Genomic DNA, 21,554 nt, shown 5'->3' on the forward strand with positions numbered 1-21,554 from the left:
CTTGTTCTTATAAATGTTTCCACAAAGTTTCATTGTCCTACGATCACCCATTTATAATCATCCTGTACTACTAAAATGATAATTGAGATATACGAGGGCATGCGGACGAATACCTTTGATGTAGGTTTTGTGGTCGCCAAAGGACTGAAACACGCTACAATGCGCTTCGAACCAATCAACGGATGGATGTCCATATTAAGATTAAGGGGAAAATTTTTCAGTATAACAATTATAGACGTACCTGCACCCACAGAGGAGGCAAATGAACGACAGAGGGATGAGCTTTACAGCAAGGTAGAGCAGTTGTATGATCAGGCTCCCAAACATGGTGTTAAGATCTTAATAGGAGACTTGAATGCAAAAATAGGAAAAGAAGAAGCATTTCAAATAACTATAGGAAGACATAACCTCCATGAAATATTGATATTTAAATGACAATGGAGTTAGGGTTGTAGATTTTGCTGTAAGTAAGACATGACTGTCAGAATTACATGTTTTCCACGCAAAAAGATACACAAAGAAACACGAATGTCACCAGATGGACAAACTATATTGATTGACCGGAGGCACGGATCAGACGTAATGGATGTTAGGAGCCAACGTGGACTGCAGTTCAGACCATCACAGAGTGAGAATTAAGTGCAGGCAAAGGATCTAACTATTGGTAAACATTAAGGTCACAAATAGAAGAGTCTTCACATTAAGAAATTAAAGTCAGAAGAAATACGGAGAGCATATCAGACGAAAATAGAAGAGGAGATTAAGAACGATACCAACACATCAAATGAACATATAGAAATAATGAGGAAAAAAATGTAAGACTGCAATCCTCGAGGCAGCTGGGGAGGTTTTAGGACTTATACGGACTCTAACGAAGGCAGGTTGGTTTGATGAAGAACGTATGAGAAGAATTGAGGAGCGTAACATAACACGAATGAAATTATTTCAAAGAAGAACTACAGAAAATCTGGATGACTAGAATAAGAAGTGCCGTGTAGCTAAGAGGGTTTGCAGAAAGAAGAAAAGAGCACTAGAAAAGAAAAAAATGGAAGAAATTGAATAGGTAGTAGAAGAGAAATGTACCAAAAGATTAAAGAAGGAAAGGCTGGGTTTCAGGCCAGAACAAATATATGTAGAAATAAAGAAGGGGATTTGATAGGGGAAGTAATAAAATACTCGACGGATGGGTAAAATACTTCGAAGAGTTACTGAACCCAGAAGTAGAAAGATTAGAACAAGGAGAACTGTTGGAAATAACTTATTATGGACCAGAGGTCTTAACACCAGAACCCACACTGGAGGAAGTGATATAAGCCATTAAGGCTTTAGAAAATAATAGGACACCTGGAGAAGATCAGATCCAGGCTGAACTTCTCAAATATGGTGGAAAGCAATACATAAAGTAATACTGAACATATGGCAGGAGGAGAGCATGCCAATGGAGTGAAAAACGACTATTATATGACTTATATATAAAAAAGGAGATAAGTTAAACCGCCAGAATCACCGAGGAATATCCCTGCTAAGTACTACATATGCTAACTAGGAGGCTTACTCCCTATGTGGAAGAGAGAATTGGAGACTATCAGAGTGGCTTTAGAAGAAATAGACCGACAACTGATCAAATATTCACATTACTCATACTACTTAAAAAATAAACATACATCAGCTTTATAACGATTTTAAACAAGCCTATGGTAGCATCTCAAGAGTGACATTGCGGAATGTGATGGAAGAGGCAAAGCTCGTTAAACTTTCTATGATGACCCTCAGTAAAACCAACTTTAAAGTAAAAATACAGAGCGAATTCCCCAGAGAAGAAGGGACTGAGACAATGTGACAATATCTCCTCACTGCTATTCAACCTCTGCCTGGAAAAAGTCATAAGTCAGATAGAGATAAATAGAGGGGGAACCATTTGTAATCGTTCACAGCTGTACCTAAAATACGCAGATGATCTCGCATTACTCGGGCGAAACACCGTTATGCTGGCTGATGCCTATCAACAACTGGAGGGAGGTGCAAGGGAACTTGGCCTGTTAGTCAATGTCGAAAAGACCAAATATATGGCAAAGACCAACCAGCGAAACCTACCAAATCTCAGGATAGCCTACAAGAAGTTTGAAAGGGTGAGAGACTTCAAGTACCTCGGATCGACTATCACAGAAACAAATTACGTCAGCAGCGAGGTGAAAGGTAGAATAGCAGCAGGCAACAGATGCTACTTTGCCCCACTTCCCATGCTTAGGAGCTCACTTCAATCACGAAAACATAAAATCCTCATTTACAAAACAATTGTAGGGCCAGTTGTTATGTGTGGTGCCGAGACATGGACCATGACTACAAATGAGGAATGGATCCTTAGCATTTGGAGAGAAAGTTTCTGCGTAAAATATGCGGCCCAATATACGGTCAAGAAGGTTCACGCATCCGTACGAATGCAGAATTAGAACAACTTTTTGATAAACCTGAATTGTCAGTATCATTAAAATAAGAAGACTGCGATGGGCAGGACACGTGGTCAGCATGGAGGAAGATAGAAGATGTAAGAAGATTTTTGATGGCAAGGCTCGAGGCAAACGGCGGAAGGGACGTCCCAGAAAAAAATGGGTGGACGGAATTGAAGAAGGCATGAAAAAGGTTGGGTGCCAGAGAATGGAAAGTCCTGGACAGGATAGAATAGCAGGATATTGTGATGCAGGCCAAGGCCTTCCGAGGGCTGTAAATCCTAGTAGTACTAAGTGGTAGTAGTAGCAGTAGGGAATGGTAGTCACGTGGTTTTAAATTTCATTTACGCTGTTTCAGCACGAAAGGATCATGAAACATGTCGATGTTGTTTGTTCTCCTCCACATTCGCACTCTTCAGTATGACATATTCCCCAGCTTTTTTCAGTTTCAGCACTTCGTTGACAGGGAACCAGCAAATTCGTTTTCAAACCTGGTACACTGAGTTCGATTTTGAGCTGGTAAGAGGCACATGTGGATTGTGGAATTCATTCTTCAGACATTTATAAAGCATGTGTTGCCACTTTGATGTTTATTATAAAAATCAGGCACTGCCAGTGCAGCTTCGCTGGGTAACGCCTGAAAATGAACCTGTAAGGTTTGAAACTAGTCGCCTAATGTAAATACTGCAACTGTTGGCAAAATGATCAATAAACACATTAAGATACTTTCCAGCGATAGTTACCTCGGCGGAGACCATATCTGCAGCAGTTTACGTCTTGGCTGTCTAGAAAACGTTCCACCTCGAAAATCATCTCGTTGTTCTTCTCGAAATACGTGGCTCGCAGTGGCTCCTTGATCCGGAGAAAGAGGAAGACGTTACATGGTGCGGTACTAGTTGAATATGGGGTTTAACGCAAAATTTGATAGCCCAAAGCTGCTGTGTGTGTGATCGTGGTCTGTGCAGAAAGAGGTGAAGCGTTATTGTGGAACGGAAGCAAATCTATAACAACGTCATGCGACGCTTCGTCATGTCAGTCTCCTGGGACCTATCGGGAGAAGTCAGTATTAAATTTCTGTGACGGTACGCCCCTTACGAGCGTAATCTGTTAGCGGCACACTGTGGCAACAAAAAAACTTCAGCATCGTCTGGCTCGATGACGGTTAGGTCTTCAGCTATCTCGGCGGTGCTGAACCCGCATTTTCCCACAGCTGCGACAGTCCTTCTGTCACCTCGGTTCGCTGGTCTGTTTGAACCGGTGCAGCGGTTACAGAACCCATCAGATGGCGACCTGTGTCACGTGCAAAATGCCACGGAAGATGCTGAAAATTGCCATTTTCCCCACTATCGCCTTGATTGTGATGTCCCAGGCGTCAACCGCCAGAGCCCTCACCTCTCTAGCGATCTTCTCAAAGGGACGCATTACCACTTCGTCATTCAGTCTTGTTTGGTCACACTTCGTTTCCTTAATGCAGTCATCATTAATTCATTCATTCATCTGTGAGTTTTGAAACAGAACTCTGTTACAACTAACATCCATTCAACGTTCAGTTATTGCAGCATCAAGGACTAATTTTCATCTAAAAACATACGTAAAGCTCAGACAGTATCAGAACAATCTGCACAGCTGTTGCATACTTGAAGTCCACATTAGATTTTCTATTTCTGATGGAAGCTCAGAATGCGTACACTGGCTTTTTGTCACATGAAGTGCTGAGAAGCATAATGTAAAATGTGATGTAATGTGAATGACTTTTTACCGGGTCAAGCTCTCTCAATTTTTTCACGCACCATTATAATATTACAGCTTGCTTGATGAGTAACCTAGGTAATTGTTGACTGCTCCTGACGTTTGAAGCTAAATTAATATCTACAGAAGATGATTATCATATTTCTCAGCATTTCAGTGTTATTACACTGTACATTAATAAGAAGTCAGGAACTTTAGATATTAATTATAATCGTATGTTGACCTTCACACTGCAACCTCTAAAGAGAGTTCACCACAAAGTATGCCACCTTAGATACAACAACCAGTTGTTCTGTATGTAACATTTACTTAGTACCCTGTGGCTAGTCCATGCTTTAAAATGTACTTAAGACGGATTCAGACTTGCCTCGGAGCTTTATGTGCCCCATCCTTTTGTTCCCTGGGAGCTCCAATCTCCTACTACAAATGCACAGTTTGTAACTTTGTCATCAACTGCCTGGACTGGCACAAAAATGTTCAACTATTATCATGCGATTTAAAATAATTAATACTGGAAATACTAGTGAGATGCACATTCCCTAAATATCAAAATAATGTTAGCCTGAAAATAAAAAAGAATCAGCAGTGCTTGGCAGTTGCTGTGGTTTCACGTAGTCAAAGATGGTACTGTTACAGCTGCATGGATGACAATTAAGCCAGTAAACGATGAATCCCATTGATCAATACTTAGAAGAAAAGCTAAAGCATCATAAATGTCATCAACGGCAGTAAATTTCGGATCATCGAAGTTTCTGTGTTACAAACAGTAGTTACAACAACACGTATTCTTGGCAACTGGTCTCATCGGAGGCAGCTAAGTCACCTTACCAATGGTGTATTATAATACTGCATTATTGCTGTACACTTCCAACAGTCCAACATCGACTTTTTCACCCTTGTTCTCCTACAAATTCACAAAACGAATTACTGTACAGCACTCTACTTTGTACATGGACTGTATTGGGTCCTCTACGCTGTGGTACGGCACAGTAACACGGAGATTTCAGAGTGTACCAAGTTTATAGACTCGTACCTCGAAACAAACTGAAAATTAATTATGTAACTTCCTTTTTTCTACGATATAGTAATTGTAACTTTACGATTACCCCTTATGTGAAGTATACTACTGGCCATTAAAATTTCTACAGCAAGAAGAAATGCAGATGATAAATGGGTATTCATTGGACAAATATATTATACTAGCACTGACATGTGATTACATTTTCACGCAATTTGGGTGCATAGATCCTTAGAAATCAGTACCCAGAACAACCACCTCTGGCCATAATAACGGCCTTGATACGCCTGGGCATTGAGTCAAGCACAGCTTGGATCGCGTGTACAGGTACAGCTGCTCATGCAGCTTCAACACGATACCACAGTTCATCAAGAGTAGTGACTGGCGTATTGTGACAAGCCACTTGCTCAGCCACCATTGACCAGACGTTTTCAATTAGTGAGAGATCTGGAGAATGTGCTGGCCAGTTCAGCAGTCGAACATTTTCTGTATCCAGAAAGGCCCGTACAGGACCTGCAACATGCGGTCGTGCATTATCCTGCTGAAATGTAGGGTTTCGCAGGGATCGAATGAGGGGTAAAGCCACGGGTCGTAACAAATCTGAAATGTAACGTCCACTGTTCAAAGTGCCGTCAATGCGAACAAGATGTGACCGAGACGTGTAACCAATGGACCCCATACCATCACGCCGAGTGATACGCCAATATGGCGATGACGAATACACGCTTCCAATGTGCTTTCACCGCGATGTCGCCAAACGCGGATGCGACCATCATGATGCTGTAAACAGAACTTGGATTCATCCGAAAAAATGACGTTTTGCCATTCGTGCACCCAGGTTCGTCGTTGAGTACACCATCGCAGGCGCTCCTGTCTGTGATTCTGCGTCAAGGGTAACCGCAGCCATGATCTCCAATAGTCTATGCCGCTGCAAACGTCGTCGAACTGTTCGTGCAGATGATTGCTGTTTTGCAAACGTCCCCATCTGTTGACTCAGGGATCGAGACGTGGCTGTACGACCCGTTACAGCCATGCGGATACGATGCCTGTCATCTCGACTGCTAGTGATACGAGGCCGTTGGGATCCAGCACGGCTTTCCGTATCACTCACCTGAACCCACCGATTCCATATTCTGCTAACAGTCATTGGATCTCGACCAACGCGAGCAGCAATGTCGCGATACGATAAACCGCAATAGCGATAGGCTACTATCCGACCTTTATGAAAGTCGGAAACGTGATGGTACGCATTTCTAGTGCTTACACGAGGCATCACAACAACGTTTCACCAGGCAACGCCGGTCAACTGGTGTTTGTGTATGAGAAATCGGTTGGCAACTTTCCTCATGTCAGCACGTTGTAGGTGTTGCCATCAAAAATGGTTCAAATGGCTCTGAGCACTATGGGACTCAACTGCTGTGGTCATAAGTCCCCTAGAACTTAGAACTACTTAAACCTAACTAACCTAAGGACAGCACACAACACCCAGCCATCACGAGGCAGAGAAAATCCCTGACCCCGCCGGGAATCGAACCCGGGAACCCGGGCGTGGGAAGCGAGAACGCTACCGCACGACCACGAGATGCGTGTTGCCATCGGCGCCAACCTTGTGTGAATCCTCTGAAACGCTAATCATTTGCATATCACAGAATCGTCTTCCTGTCGGTTAAATTTCGCGTCTGTAGCACGTCATCTTCGTGGTGTAGCAATTTTAATGGCCAATAGTGTAATTACGAAGCGACTGAACATACTAATAAGGTAACCCCGTCATATATAGAAAAAACGTCAGGAAGTAGCTTTATTTACATAAATTCAAATCGTTACCTCAGTGACAGCAGCTACCCAAGCCAATGGTTTCATTAACGGAAAGTCCTAAAGTGACAGTGACGAGCTGCCGTGCAATATTGACCAAAAGAAAGAGACGAACAACGAATACGGTCACCTGGACGTTTGAGCAGTAGTTAGCAAACAGTTTTACATATTGACAACAAGGGACAGAATGTCACTGTGGTGCGACTGTAAGTTCTACGACACAGAATATTAGCGTTCAATGTGACTATTAAGATACCTAGTAGGTTTCATATGTCATCCCGCCTACAGTGCGCTAACAACGCACTACCGTTACACCAGCTCTGACAAGTTCATTACTAACTGTAATGGTATCTCGGAATTGGTCCCCCTAGTTACAGCCACGGTATCCAAATCGCGCACATCAGCGATAGTTATTTCTGAAGCGAGTTAATACTCTTTGCTGCACTGGATTTCTTGTTCACCTTAGTGTATATTGTATGCATTAATCTTCCAACTGAACCATTCGCCGCTGTGAAAATGACTCATAGTACTGACAAGCTTTACTCCGTCTATGAACTCTCCAGAAGCTGTCCTGCAAGAGAAGATAGAGAGGAAAATGAGTACGAAGGAAGACTTGTGGTATTAGTAGGTTGCTGCTGTCAGTCAGTTTGCAGTTGGTGTGAAGATGGATCAACTGAAAGAGTACACTTTACGTGTCATACGCGCCGTAGATAGAATCCAGATTAAAAAAAGTTAAACATCGATCTAATGAACTGAGATATTAGTCGTAGTGACTACATTGATCCAAAGAGACAGCTTACTGTCAAGCGTGAAACAAAAACGAAAGACATAAGTGGAAATCCATCCATTTACAAAATACAGGTAAATGCGCAACAAAAAAGTAAAATATAGGTTACACACATTTGTGTGATGGGAGAGATCTGTCAATTTAACGGACAGAAATTTCTTCTGAAACCAAGATCGCTAAATATTATTTACTCCAGAACGACCGGTTTCGTAAGCAACTTGGTGTCATCTTCTGATCTACAAACATAAAAAAGGATAAGTGATAGTACAAGTCGAATTTTAACATATGCCAAAAGAACAGTTTTACAGAAACAGTAGTATATAATAAAATAAATTTCATACCTTCGGAAATTTAAAGTGCATACATATGAATCACAGAGCGATAACACATTACACTCGCAATGAGCAGTAAGCACATTGGCTTTTCAGTAATAGGAAGATCAAAATATAAAATACAACAGTTTTCACGGGTTTTCCGCTGGATGACGTACGAATTCCACGATATTTTCTCGGAGCAACTCTCCGACAGCTTCAGGTGGTCCAATCACGCTGGTGGCTAGGTACGACGGACGGTATCGCCACGTCGACTCCCCTGTATGTAGAACACGCGCGCGAGGAATGCGCAGGGGTGGAGATGACGTATGCCCAGTTATTTGCCAATGGATGGCGCCACACTCCAACGCCCTCTGCCACAAATTACAGAGGCTCCCTCCTGCGCGTGCGCTGTACACTATTTTTACTATGAGTGCGGCCAGATCTTACTCACTAAAAAACCGAAATAGACCAACGTTACGACGAACCTGTTATCGAAAAAACTGGATTTTCTCGTCGTGATTTAATAGTAGCCAATGTAAGCTTCCAGACTGTGCTCAGTTGAATCCTGCATCCCCATTGATGAGATTATCAGCTGAACGAATATGTATTGATTATTTAATGATGCAATCCCAGAAAGATGATGCCGGGGAAAAAAACTTCAGTCTTTTCGTAAATCGTGCTATCTCCTGTATTCAGACAGTGTTCTGCAATTGCCGACTTCTCCGGTTGGCGTAGGAGTGTACGATACTGATGTTCATCACAGCGTTCTTGTACTGTGCGACATACCTGCGATACATATGCCGCCCCACAAAGGTAGGGAATTCTATACAAACCACTTTTAGTCACGCCAAGATCATCCTTAACCAAACCCAACAGGTTTCTGCTTTTCGCAGATGGCTGAGCGACACACCATATGCCACATCTTCCGTGGACTCTTCGGATTCTTGACGCATGGCACCAAATTACGGCAGAAAGGCCAAAGTGGTGAGCGTCTCCCTATCTTTACTCTGCTCCATAGAGTGAACTCGCTTGAGTCTGAATGCCTTACGTATCTGTCACTCAGAATAACCGTCCGCAGCTCGTGGTCTCGCGGTCGCGGTCTCGCTTCCTAATCACGAGTTCCCGGGTTCGATTATCGGTCGGGTCTGGGGTTTTCACCTGTCTTGAGATGACTGAGAGTTTGTGTTATCCTCATCATTTCATCATCATTTATGAAAGTGGCGAGGTTGGATTCAGCAACGGTTGGGAATTTGTACGGACGCTGATAACCACGCAGTTGAAACGCCCCACAAACAAACCATCATCATCAGAGTAACCGTTTTGTCGGAACACTGTCTTCAAATGTTGTATCTCAGTCGACAGGCTTTCAAGATCCGATACCACATGCACTCTATTAACTGAATGCGCATGATCCACCATCGCATTGAGCCGGGTGATGGCAGCTTGTGGCCTGCAAATACTGATTTGTATGCGTTGGCTTGCGGTAGACCATGTGTCCCAAGGTTCCATCTGCTTTCCTTCGTAGCAAAACATCAAGAAAAGTAAAAGTACCATCTTTCGTGACTTCCGTTGCGAAATTTATATGCGGATGGGGCGAATTTAAATGTTGAAGAAACCTAGGCAAAGTATCAAGCCCATGTGGCCACACCAAAAATATATCTCCGACACACCGCCGAAAAAAAAGAGGGTTTGAGAGTGACTGACTGTAATAATTTTTCTCCAGTCCTCCATAAAATAATTGCCCATCACAAAGAGACAGAGAGCTACCCATGGCGACACCGTCCACTTGTTCAGAATATTGGTCATGGAAAAAGAAGTTATGAACATCAGCGTCACACACGCCTACGCCAACCGGAGAAGTCGGCAATTGCAGAACACTATCTGAATACGGTACAGGCCATGATTTACGAAAAGACGAAAGTTTTATCCTCAGCGTCATCTTTCTGGGACTTCTTGGCGCGCGTGTTCTATATACAGGGGCGTCAATGTGGCGATATCGTCCGTCGTACCTAGCCAACAGCATGATTGGACCACCTGAAACTGTCGGAGAGCGACTCCGAGAAAATACGAATATTATGGAATTTGTACAACGTTATCCGGCGGCAAACCCGTCGATACTGTTTACAACATAGCGCTAAATTATTCGCTGCAATAAGGCTGTTTTGTGGCTTTGGTCTTAGTACCACTGTATCCACGTAGACATTATTGTATACTTGCGTTTTCTATTTAAATGTAACTAATTTGTGATATGGCAGTGTACTTCTAGAATTTCCCATATATTTACTGTTCGCACACCTGTTCTTTAAATGTATCTAATTATCACCCGGTGTCTGCGATTCCGCAGCCTGTAGTTTTTAAAATTAACTTTTTTTTAATAATTTTGTATGCGCATTTACATCTGCCATTAACTGTCAATTGCAAGATTATAATCTTCGATCTTTTGTTTCACGAATGTTCGTCTAAATAACTTTCTTTTAAATTTACAGACGATATTGTAAATTCTTTGCATTAAGCGACCTTGTAATTATTGGTGCTATAGGTCGCACTTTTAATTACAACATTGTGACAATGACAGTCAACAGTATGACAATAGCCATGTTAAGTAAAACAGAACGAGCTAAATAGGAGCTCACAAACACAGTCACTTATCATTTGATGAGCCTTTCAACCCTAACAACCCTACTTCGCACTCGTATTTGTGGTGTTGATACAATAATACTAACTTCACTGTGATTATTATCGTTCTGGACAGTTCCCCGCAAAATCACGAAATTTATTTGAAACGTATAAGGCTATTACCTATTCTAATAATTCAAGTGTAATTATCAACATTAATCTTTTAGCTATTTTTGATCGGAATAATGCTCCTCTAAGTACTCAGTAAAACAATCTCTTACCCAAATCACCAATGAAGTCTCTTGAATTATTCGCGTTTCCTATGTTGTTCTCCCGGTTACCATTAATCTTCTGTTTCAAATCAAATACTGTTTCACGTGATCAACTCAAAATTCTGCCTCCACTCGAGTAAATTACATAATGAGTACATGAAAACTCACTCAAGTTAGAAGTAAGGAATAAAAAAAAGGCGCTTATTGTCAATACCAAAGTGCCCAGTTACTGTCTACCTGGTTCCTAGAGAACATATGTTAAATTTATAAAACTATAAAGCAGATGTTACACTTTTTTGTCGAATACTCGTCTAAACACGAGATTGTTTCAGGATGGTTGAAATTGCAGAACCAAGAGACGTTACATGCAACTGATTTTTCACTTCTACACGTTTTACTTACTAACTATTTCGTTAACGTAGCAGCATTTTTTAAATATTTGAGTACCATTTCGTAACAAGATTGCCTTATTGCATCAGCTGAACGAAGACATCACCTTCTTCGAGCCGACTGATTCCTTGGTCAGAAAACTGACCCAGTTAGCTGACGTACCAGTGTATTACTACGAATTCGACTATCATGGGCCTAACGTTCCTACAAATGAATGGGGTAAGTGGTTGACTACATACATGTTTTCAGCGATAATTTAACGCATGGCATTATATCTTAATGTTGACACTTAAATTATTTTTCTGTTCATAAAATATGCCTTTTTATTTTATCCATAGTAACATGTTGTTGAAGCAATAAAAGTGTTTGTGAATGTAGATTAAACATCTTCTTCAGAATGGAGCCACACGTACCCATAGCTACGCGTCACTTCTGTGTACTACATGTCCAAGTTGGTGACGTGGTTTAACGAAAAGACATTTATCCATTTACGAGAGTAGGTAGCCCCACACGTTATCAGATTTTGTCTGAGGCAGAAAATGTTTTGCTTACAAATTGCTGTACTCTGACACAGAGACTGTAGCTTCTTTCAGTCATCGTTTAATGTGGTGGAGTGCTTAAGCCTCTGGAATCGTGATTCGATGAGTTTAAAATCCTTCTCGGACAAGCAGGAGTACCATATTTCTCCTGAATCGATTACAACGAATTACATTTCGATCCTCGGAAGAGGACAGGTCCGACTTCTTCGCCATTCTTGTGACATCCATGGTTTTGGACCGTCTATAATCCGACATTACTTCTTTCTTTCGTCTATTTTTCTTCTATTAATTTCCACTTTCTGCAAAAATTAGATCCACGTCTGACGTCAGCAACAGTTTCGAGCAAACTAAGGGAACTAACGCTAAGTAGGGCTTACGAAACGTAAGACTTACTGATTTGCTGTCTCTTTTAGGAAAAATGTCCATCCACGAGGAAACTTCTCAAAGTAATGTAAGGGTCATCCACTTGCGGGCTGGAAGCCCCTTGTGTTTTGTTAGGGTGATAACCGAGGAGCATTTCTGGCGTCACTAGACGCAATAAAACAGAATTAAATATTACTTCACTTATTCCTCTGCGTACAACTCGTTGCCGCATCTTTGTCGGAATTTGGTGTCTTGGCACTTCGCTGCATCAGCCCTGTGCTCAGGTCAGTGACTTTTAGTAAACGGGCTGCCGCCCGTGGTGCGGAAGGCAGGCCCCGTCGGAGGCTTATGGCGGAGGCGACGGTGGCCACAGAGCGAGTACGTGGTGTATCACATGCCGCTCTTGCAATAGGTTGTTCTTTCTAGGTCACTGCCCAACTTCTTCCATCAATTGGACTGCTATGTCTGATGCTGTGAGATCGTGATGAATGCTGATCCTAACCGCAGGTTCGGTAGGCCGTCTACCCCAAGCGACGCTAGAGTTGGAGCAGTTTGTTCCCCGGGCTGGCGAGACGATACTAGGCCCCTGGACCATCCATCAGCGGCAGCTGGTACTCGACGCTGACTTCTATCATCCGTCGTAATGGATCAGTGGTCATCTTGTAACGTGGCAAGAGTATGACCGACATAGGAACAATCTCATTCACAAGGTGTCACAACACAATAATCCGAGAATCGATAGCGAAAGATGTGAACGCCATCGATCCTACTGATCGATTGCCTCTACCACAGCGAGTTGGAGTATTTTTGGTGTTAAGGAGACGTTTATCGTTATAACCGAATCGGTTCCGCTTTTTACGAGTTTTCAGCGATCTATCTTCCTGCTACATTAGCTTTATTTTATTTTACTTTTTTTCGGTCATCAGTCTTCTTACTGAATTAATGCGGCCCGTCACGAATTCCTCTCCTGTGACAACCGCTTCATCTCAGAGTTGCACTTGCAACCTACGTTCTCAATTATTTGTTGGATGTATTTCAATCTCTGTCTCCCTCTACAGTTTTTGTCCTCTGCAGCCCTCTCTAATACCATAGAACTAATTCCATGACATATTAAAAGGTGTCCTATCATCTTGTCCCTTCTCCTTGGCCGGCCAGAGTGGCCGTGCGTTTCTAGGCGCTTCAGTCTGGAACCGCGTGACCGCTACGGTCGCAGGTTCGAGTCCTGCCTCGGGCATGGATATGTGTGATGTCCTTAGGTTAGTTAGGTTTAAGTAGTTCTAAGTTCTAGGGGACTGATGACCACAGCAGTTAAGTCCCATAGTGCTCAGAGCCATTTGAACCATTTGAACCTTCTCCTTGTCAGTGTTTTCCACTTATTTCTTCCTTCTTCGATTCTGTGCGATATCTCTTCATTCCTTACCTTATTAGTCCACTTAATTTTCAACATTAGCCTGTTGCGCCACATCTCAAATGCTTAGATCCTCTTCTGCGTCGATTTTTTCCACAGTCACTACTCAACTACCATACATTGCTGTACTCCAAACGTACATTCTCAGAAATTTCATCCTCAGATTAAGGCCTATGTTTGACACTAGTAGACTTCTGTTGGCCAGGAATGCCCTTTTTGCCCGTGCTAATATGCTTATGACGTCCTTCTAGCTCCGTCCATCATTCGTTATTTTGCTGCCTAGGTAGCAGAATTACTTAAGTTTATCTACTTCGTAACAATCAATCCTGATGTTAAGTTTCTTGCTGTCCTCATTTCTGCTACTTGTCATTACTTTCGTCTTTCTTCGATTTACTTTCAATCAATATTCTGTACTCATTAGAGTGTTCATTCCATTCAGCAGATCATTAATTCTGCCTTGCTTTCATTCAGGACAGTAATTTCATCAGCGAGTCGTATCATTCATATACTTTCACTTTGAATTTTAATTCATCTCCTGAACATTTCTTTTATTTCTATCATTGGTTCATCAATGTACAAGTTGAGCAGTAGGGGGGAATGACTACATCCCCATCAACCCATTTTAATATGAGCACTTGGTCGTAACTGTTATTATTCCCTCGTGGCTTTTGTACGTATTGTTTACTAGCCGTGTCTTTCTACAGTTTACGCCTATTTTTCTCAGAATTTCGAAAATCTTGCACCATTTTACATCGTCGAACGATTTTTCCAGGTCGACAAATCCTATGAACGTGTCTTGATATTTTGTAATTTTGCTGCCTCTCTAGTGCTTTTACCTTTTCTAAAGCCAAACTGATCGTCATTTAGCACATCCTCAATTTTCTTTTTGATTCTACTGTATATGATTCTTATCAGAAAATTGGATGCATGGGCTGTTAAGCTGATTGAGTGATAATTCTCGCACTTGTCAGCTTTTGCAATCTTCGGAATTGTGTGGATGATATATTTCCGAAAGTCAGATGGTATGTCGTCAGACTCATACACAATACACACCAACGTAAGTTTGTTTCCCTTTTACCCAACGATTTTAGAAATTCTGATGGAATGTTATCTATTCCTTCTGCCTTATTTAATCTTAAGTCTTCCGGAGCTCTCTTAAACTGTGATTCTAATACTGGGTCTCCTATGTCTTCCAAATCGACTCCTGCTTCTTCCTCTATCACATCAGACAAATCTTCCCCCTCATAGATGACTTTGGTGTATTCTTTCCACTTATCCGCTCTCTCTCCTACATTTAACAGTGGGATTCCGGTTGCACTCTTATTGTTACCACCCTTGCTTTTATGGGCACCGAAGGTTGATCTCACCTTTCTGTCTGCTGAGTCAGTCCTTTCGACAATCTTTTCTTTTTTGATTTCTTCACATTTTTCATGGAGCCATTTTGCCTTAGCTTCCCTTCACTTCCTATTAATTTCATTTTTCAGCGACTTGTATTTCTGTGTTCCCGAATGTCCCTGAACATTTTGTACTTCCTTTTTTCATCGATGATATGAGGTATTTCTTATGTTACCCACGGTTTCCTCGCAGTTACCTTCCTTGTACCGGTATTTTTCTTTCCAAATTCTGTGACTGCTCTTTTTAGAGATGTCCATTCCTCTTCAACTGTACTGCCTACTGAGCTGTTCCTTATTGCTGTATCTACAGCGCTAGAGAACTTCAAGCGAGTCTTATTACCCCTTTGTACTTCCGTATCCCACTTTTTTGGGTATTGATTCTTCCTGACTATCTTGAACTTCAGTCTACTCTTCATCACTACTACTTTGTGATATGAGTCTATATCTGCTCCTGGGTACACCTTTCAATCCAGTATCTGATTTCTGCATATCTGTGTGACCCTGATGTAATCTAACTGTAATCTTCCCATGTCACCCGTCTTTTTCAAGTATGTCTCCTCCTGTTGTGATTCTTGGGCAGATTATTTGCTAGCTGAAATTTATTACAGAACACAATTAGTCTCCGTTCTGTCTCATTTCTTGTCCCTTGCCCATATTCTCCTGAAACCTTTTCTTCTACTCCTTCCCCTACAGCTGCATACCAGTTTCCCGTGACTATTAGATTTTCTTCTCCCTTTATGTACTGTATTACCTTTTCAATGTCCTTATACAGTTTCTCTATCGCTTCGTCTTCATCTTGCGACGTCGGCATGTGTATATGAAGTATCGTTGTCGTGTTGGTTTGCTGTCGATTTTGACAAGAACAACTCTATCATTGAACACTTCACTGCAACACACTCTTTGCCCTACCTTTCTATTCATAACAAGTCCTACTCCGTTAGACGATTTTCTGCTGTAGCTGATATTACCGTATACTTATCAGACTACAAATTGTTGTCCCTTTCCATTTCACTATAGTGTATATAGATTGAGCCTTTGTATTTCCTTTTTCTGATTTCCTAGCTTCCCTGCCGCAATCATGCTTCTGAAGTTCAAAGCCTCGACTCTTAGAACATCATCATTTCGTTGACTACTCAAACTTTTTCTCATGGTTGCCTCCCCCTTGGCAGCCCCTCCCGGAGATTCGAACGGGGGACTGTTCCGGAATCTTGTGCGACTGCAGAGATCATCACGATATTTTTTTTAACTACAAACCGCATGTCCTTTGGGAAAATGACATGTGTCTTTAATGCAGTGGTTTCCATTGCCTTCTGCATCCTCACGACCTTGACCATTGCTGATCCTTCGTCTTTAGCGGCAGTTTCCCACCTCAGGGTCAGGAGAGTGCCCTGAGCCTCTATGCGCTCCTCCGCTATTTGGAAAAGGCCGTTGGCAGAATGAGAGTTACTTCTTATGCCGGACGTCTGCGGCCGCCAATGCTGATTATTAATCGAAGTTTAAGTGTAGATTGGTTTCGAACCCGTGACTGAGGACGTTTTGATTACTAATCAAAGACGCTTAACCTCTTTATTTCTGGGTTGCAACTGCTTTGTCAAACCACTGATATGCATTACTGTGTCCTCCTTAGCGATGTTACGAGAATAACGCAGGCACATTGGCCAGCACTCCTCCAACCATTTTCCTCTGAGCTTGCGCAGAGTCACCCATAGAGGTGTTGATGCCGCACAGCAATGACCCACTAACTGTGTCGAAATGTTTACACCTATCGGCTGCCTCGTATTGATATTTCTGTGTGGTTGAGCAGTGCTGTTCTATTCGAACGTAGTGGTTTTCACTCTGCTATTTATATGACTCTCCAATTCCCTTACTTTCTTGATCCGTTACCGTAAGGTACACATTATTACAGAGGTCAACTAACTTTTATTAAATGCTGTACTACGATTCAAAGTGTCTCGGATGTATGTCACCATTTTTCAACATACGCGCTGTAAGAAACGCCAGGGACGTTCTGACAATCGTTGAATTCCTCGACGGTAGAAATTCCCTCCTTGGTCTCAGAGCCAAGTGAGAATCGCTGAACGTTCTCATCGTTGCAAAATCTCTTTCCGCTACATGTATTCATTCAGCATGGGGAAAAGATGGAAACCGCATGGCGCGAGATCAGGATTGCCCTATCAGCATGTCGCATGTCAGTGTGCCCTTGGTCAAATTGTTCTCATCATGGCCCCATGGCTGGGCGCGACACTGCATTTGGTCCATGTTCTGAAAGAAATTAACTAAGAAATTGAGAGCTATTTAAATTTTCTGTTAGCATGAATCGTACTGCCAGCGCACTTCAACTTTGGAGTTTGTTTCCAGTTGCTGCGCCATTTTAATCACAGACTGTGAAGCATTTGTTATCGGCATCACAGCAGAACGATGTCCGCAAGAACAATGTGCTCTCTAGTTGCACAGTGGTATTAGCACGGGAAGACATATGTAACAGTTTCTGAAACCCCTTCGAATAACTTGTTTGTTCAGTCTTAGCGAAATGGAAATCTTTGCACAACGGCATGTAATTTATGAAGTACTAATTATCGAGATTACAAATGTGAAAGCTAAAATAATGAAAGCACTTCATCTTTCAAAAGTCTGGTGTTTTAATATACGTGGTACTTTACTTCTTGCTGTAACATGTAATTCATAATAGTTTAATTATGACGAATTAATCAGTCAGCTAAGCAGTCCTTGACATCATACTTTACTCTGTTCTAGGCTCTGTGCTTAACCAAAGATCGTGCCCCCGTTGATAACATTCACCACCACTTAAATGAGGAGTTATTTCAGAATTTTTTGCTGTTGAAACATGTAACCATATTTGCATAATATTCATCCACAGTGCTTTAATATAATAGTGTCAGTAAAAGGCAGAACCGGAACACAGATTTTTTTTTATAAGTGGCTACGCGTCATGTTGCATGCTCATATTGTTTTAGCAAAGTTCAGAGTGTGATCAACATAACTTTTCAGGCGTCATACATAGCGGAGAATTGCCGTCTCTTTTTGTGCGGAAGGATACTGAGTATAATTTGGATCCAGAGTCCGAGGAGGACCGAGTACGCAGAAATGTTTTGCGCCTTTGGACCAACTTTGCAAAATTCGGGTATGTGTCCATAAAATAAGCATAAGCTAAGAAGTATTATCTTATTCTCGCACTACTATTACTTTCTTGAGATTGTTGATGTTATGTCTGTTCTAAAACAATATTAACGTCTGGAATTTCCGGTTTAAGCTTTCTATTGTTTGCCCAAACCGCTTCAGACAAAGCTGTCATCATTCACTCAATCTTTCTCCCTAAAGTAATCATAAGTTTCAAAAGTGCCAAAGTTTAAAGACGTTAATCCCAGAAGACTATAATGCACTGTCCAGTCACATTAATGTGACCACCTTTCAAAACCCACAATAAGCCCGGTTTGCAGCGTGGACCGATCCGAGACGAGCCGGATCGTACTCATTAAGATTCTGGAAAGTAGCGAGAAAGATATAGAGCCATTTGGACTCCAGTGCCATGGCCAGCTGCGCTGTAGAACTCGGTTGAGGACCTTTGGCACGGGGACAGCCCGATCGAGGTGGTCCTACTGATTATCAATTCGGTTTAAATCCAGGGAGTTTTGTGACCTAATCCTGCTGCTCTTTGAATCACACACGTCCACTTCAAGCTGTATGACACATTTGTAGTTTCCATGGCACCGAGGAAAAATTCACTGCACGGGGAGGGGGGGGGGGGGGGAGGGGGGGGTCTTCAAGGCTAGATGCATATTTGTGTTGATCTATCAGCATGACAAAGTCACCAAGGAAAACGCTCGAAAACATTAAAAAAGACCGTAACGCTCACTCCTCCGGCCTGGACCCTTCTGAGTGGTTGGTTCCAGTCTGTTGGAGCATAAGATGTTACTCGTCTGAAAATGCCGCTACTCGCCACTCACTGGACGTCTAGTTGCGGTACGGGCGTGTAAATTCTATCCATCATGCCGATGACCAGTAGTCAGTGTAAGTTCTATCCTTTGGCGCCGATGAAAAGTAGTCAGCATTGGTGCATGAACAGGGACCTACCATGGAGGCCCATACGCAGCAGTGGTCTAGTGGCTAGCATTGCTACCTCTGGATCACGGGGTCCCGGGTTCGATTCTTGGCCGGGTTGGGGATTTTATCTGCCTGGGGTCTGGCTGTTTGTGTTGCCCTCAATATTTCATCATCATTCGTGACAGTGGCTATATTCTGATCATGTAAAAAAACTTGACTGCGTAAAACTTGGGATTTTGTACGGGCGCTGATAACCGCGCAGTTGAGCGCCTCACAAACCAAACATCATCCATACGCAGCAACGTTCGCTAAATACTCGTTGAGGAGACACTGTTGGTAGCCTCTTGCATCATCTGGGCTGTCAGTGGCTCAATAGTTGCACGTCTGTTGACCAATATACATCTCTGAAGTTATCTTCAGCCCTGTCATCTACGGCCAGTGGTGTACAAGAATAGCCTCAACGCAAAATTTTGGATAGCATCATTTCGCCATGCACGGCATACTTGTAGCACGGCGGCACGCGAACTATTTACAAACTTAGCCGTTTTGGAAATATTTTCACCATTGACCCGAAAGCCAATGCTCATGACCTTCTGGACTGACATGGCGCCTCAAACTGCGCAGCCACTGCGCGCGGCTCACTGTAACACTATCGGCACAAGTGTGAACGAATTAAAACTACAACATCGATTTCGTAGAAATAACAGGAAATATTTAACGTAGAACACGACTTTCCCTTGGTGTGTAAGAAGTGAAGACAGGAAATATTAGACCCAATGAAAGCTTTGAAAAAGCATAAGAAACCAGCGTGCGGCTGACACTCCTGTTTTGTACTCTTCCAGGAACGACTGACACTTCTGTTCGCGCTCTTCCAGGAACCCTACGCCCGAGGCGGATCCCGTGGTCTGGGAGCCGTATGACCTGACCAGCCGCAGCTACCTGCTGATGCAGGCCAACTTCACGCTCGCCCACAATAAGGACAGCGAACGCATGGACTTCTGGAACCAAAATGTGCCGCTTCTGCCGTACCCTGGCACATACTAGTGGGAGATGTGTTCAATAACTACAGGCCACACGGCGTTACGCAGTGCACCATAAAACATACTGTGATGCGTTTGATAATACTCCCATTAGTCATTCTTTCCAAAAATTTCTGTAGATATCACACAGCTGAATTTCATTTTCATCATTGCTCTGTTATGTACCTGTAATGCTACTTTGTACACTCTAACGTATCGTTGAGAATGCAGATACGATCCTGTCCTTGAAAGTATATACACGAAATGAAAATGTGGATGCAAAAATATACTCAATTTCAACCTGCATGTATACTTCTTTTTGTTACCATCAAGACAACAGGGTGCAAGGTTCTTCGTCGTTGTTGCCTAACGACTGCCTTAAATTCCTCTACAACATCGTCGAAGTTTGATGTCTGTCTACCGCATCACCAATCACACGATCTATTTTCTAACCATATTGGCTTTGAACATTTTAATGAACGTGAAAAATGTCGTCGAATGTGTGTAAACAATCAAAGACGAATTAATTTCTCATTAAAGTTAAACTGTACCCCATACACCGAGAACGTGATTGTATAGCTTGGAGGAGCGAGTACAACGCTTTAGGACACAGGGCGCCTTGAAACATTTCAGTCACAAGTCACGGTGTTTTCAGCTTTAATTGTGCTGCGGACAGTTTTCAGATCGAAAATCTTCGTCTATCAAGAGCAACTTGGAAAACAAGATAAATATCTGGCACTGACTGCACTTTGTATGTCAACACGGCTGTCGCATTCTCGACAAACTGTTTGCAGGGAAGTTAGAGGAGTTGGTTTGTGTGTTAAACACATAACAATGGTGAAGAAAGGAGACGAGACGTATCGTCATGTAAACAGGGAAGTCATTAGAGGCAGATAACAAGTTCGGGTCGGAAAATAATGAGGAATAAAATCGGTCGTATTCAATTCAGAAGAATGGTCGTGGCATTACTTTAAGCAATTTAGAGGTAAGAGGGAAAGTTAAATCAGGATGGTCAGACGGGGATTTGGATATTCCTCCTCCCGCCAACGATTGTCCCACTGGCAGCAGTGCAGATGTAGACACGTTTACCAACGAGACTCGATGGTTAATACATACATATAAGGACGTAATTATCACAGATAAATACGCCTTAGGGTGCTGTATAATTATCTCTTTGGAACGTGTAGGAGACTGTGTCTCTGGACCTATAAAAAGTTCCCTGTACTGCCAGAGATTTTTCCTTTGTAGGTAGATTGTATCGGGGTGAGTTCAGACTCATCGTGCCAGTTGAAGAGCTGCTTGACTCAGATGTAGCCGCTCCAAGGTGTGAAAATCTGACAAAGACCAAAATAGCGGTGTGTTGA

General features: G+C 42.4%; 1 protein-coding gene across 1 annotated transcript in view; it reads left to right on the forward strand.

The window, feature by feature from the left end:
- The window catches only part of LOC124607302 (para-nitrobenzyl esterase-like), a 72,252-nt gene extending 51,765 nt beyond the window's left edge, over positions 1-20,487 (forward strand). The window contains exons 8-10 of the mRNA XM_047139596.1: positions 11,495-11,624; positions 18,119-18,251; positions 20,047-20,487. Of these exons, the coding sequence (XP_046995552.1) occupies positions 11,495-11,624; positions 18,119-18,251; positions 20,047-20,215 (432 nt within the window). The 3' untranslated portion in view covers positions 20,216-20,487. The remainder of the gene's footprint in view (positions 1-11,494; positions 11,625-18,118; positions 18,252-20,046) is intronic.
- The last annotated feature ends 1,067 nt before the right edge of the window (positions 20,488-21,554 follow it).

Source organism: Schistocerca americana, chromosome 3, assembly GCF_021461395.2.
Source record: "Schistocerca americana isolate TAMUIC-IGC-003095 chromosome 3, iqSchAmer2.1, whole genome shotgun sequence".
NCBI classification, from domain to species: Eukaryota; Metazoa; Arthropoda; class Insecta; order Orthoptera; family Acrididae; genus Schistocerca; species Schistocerca americana.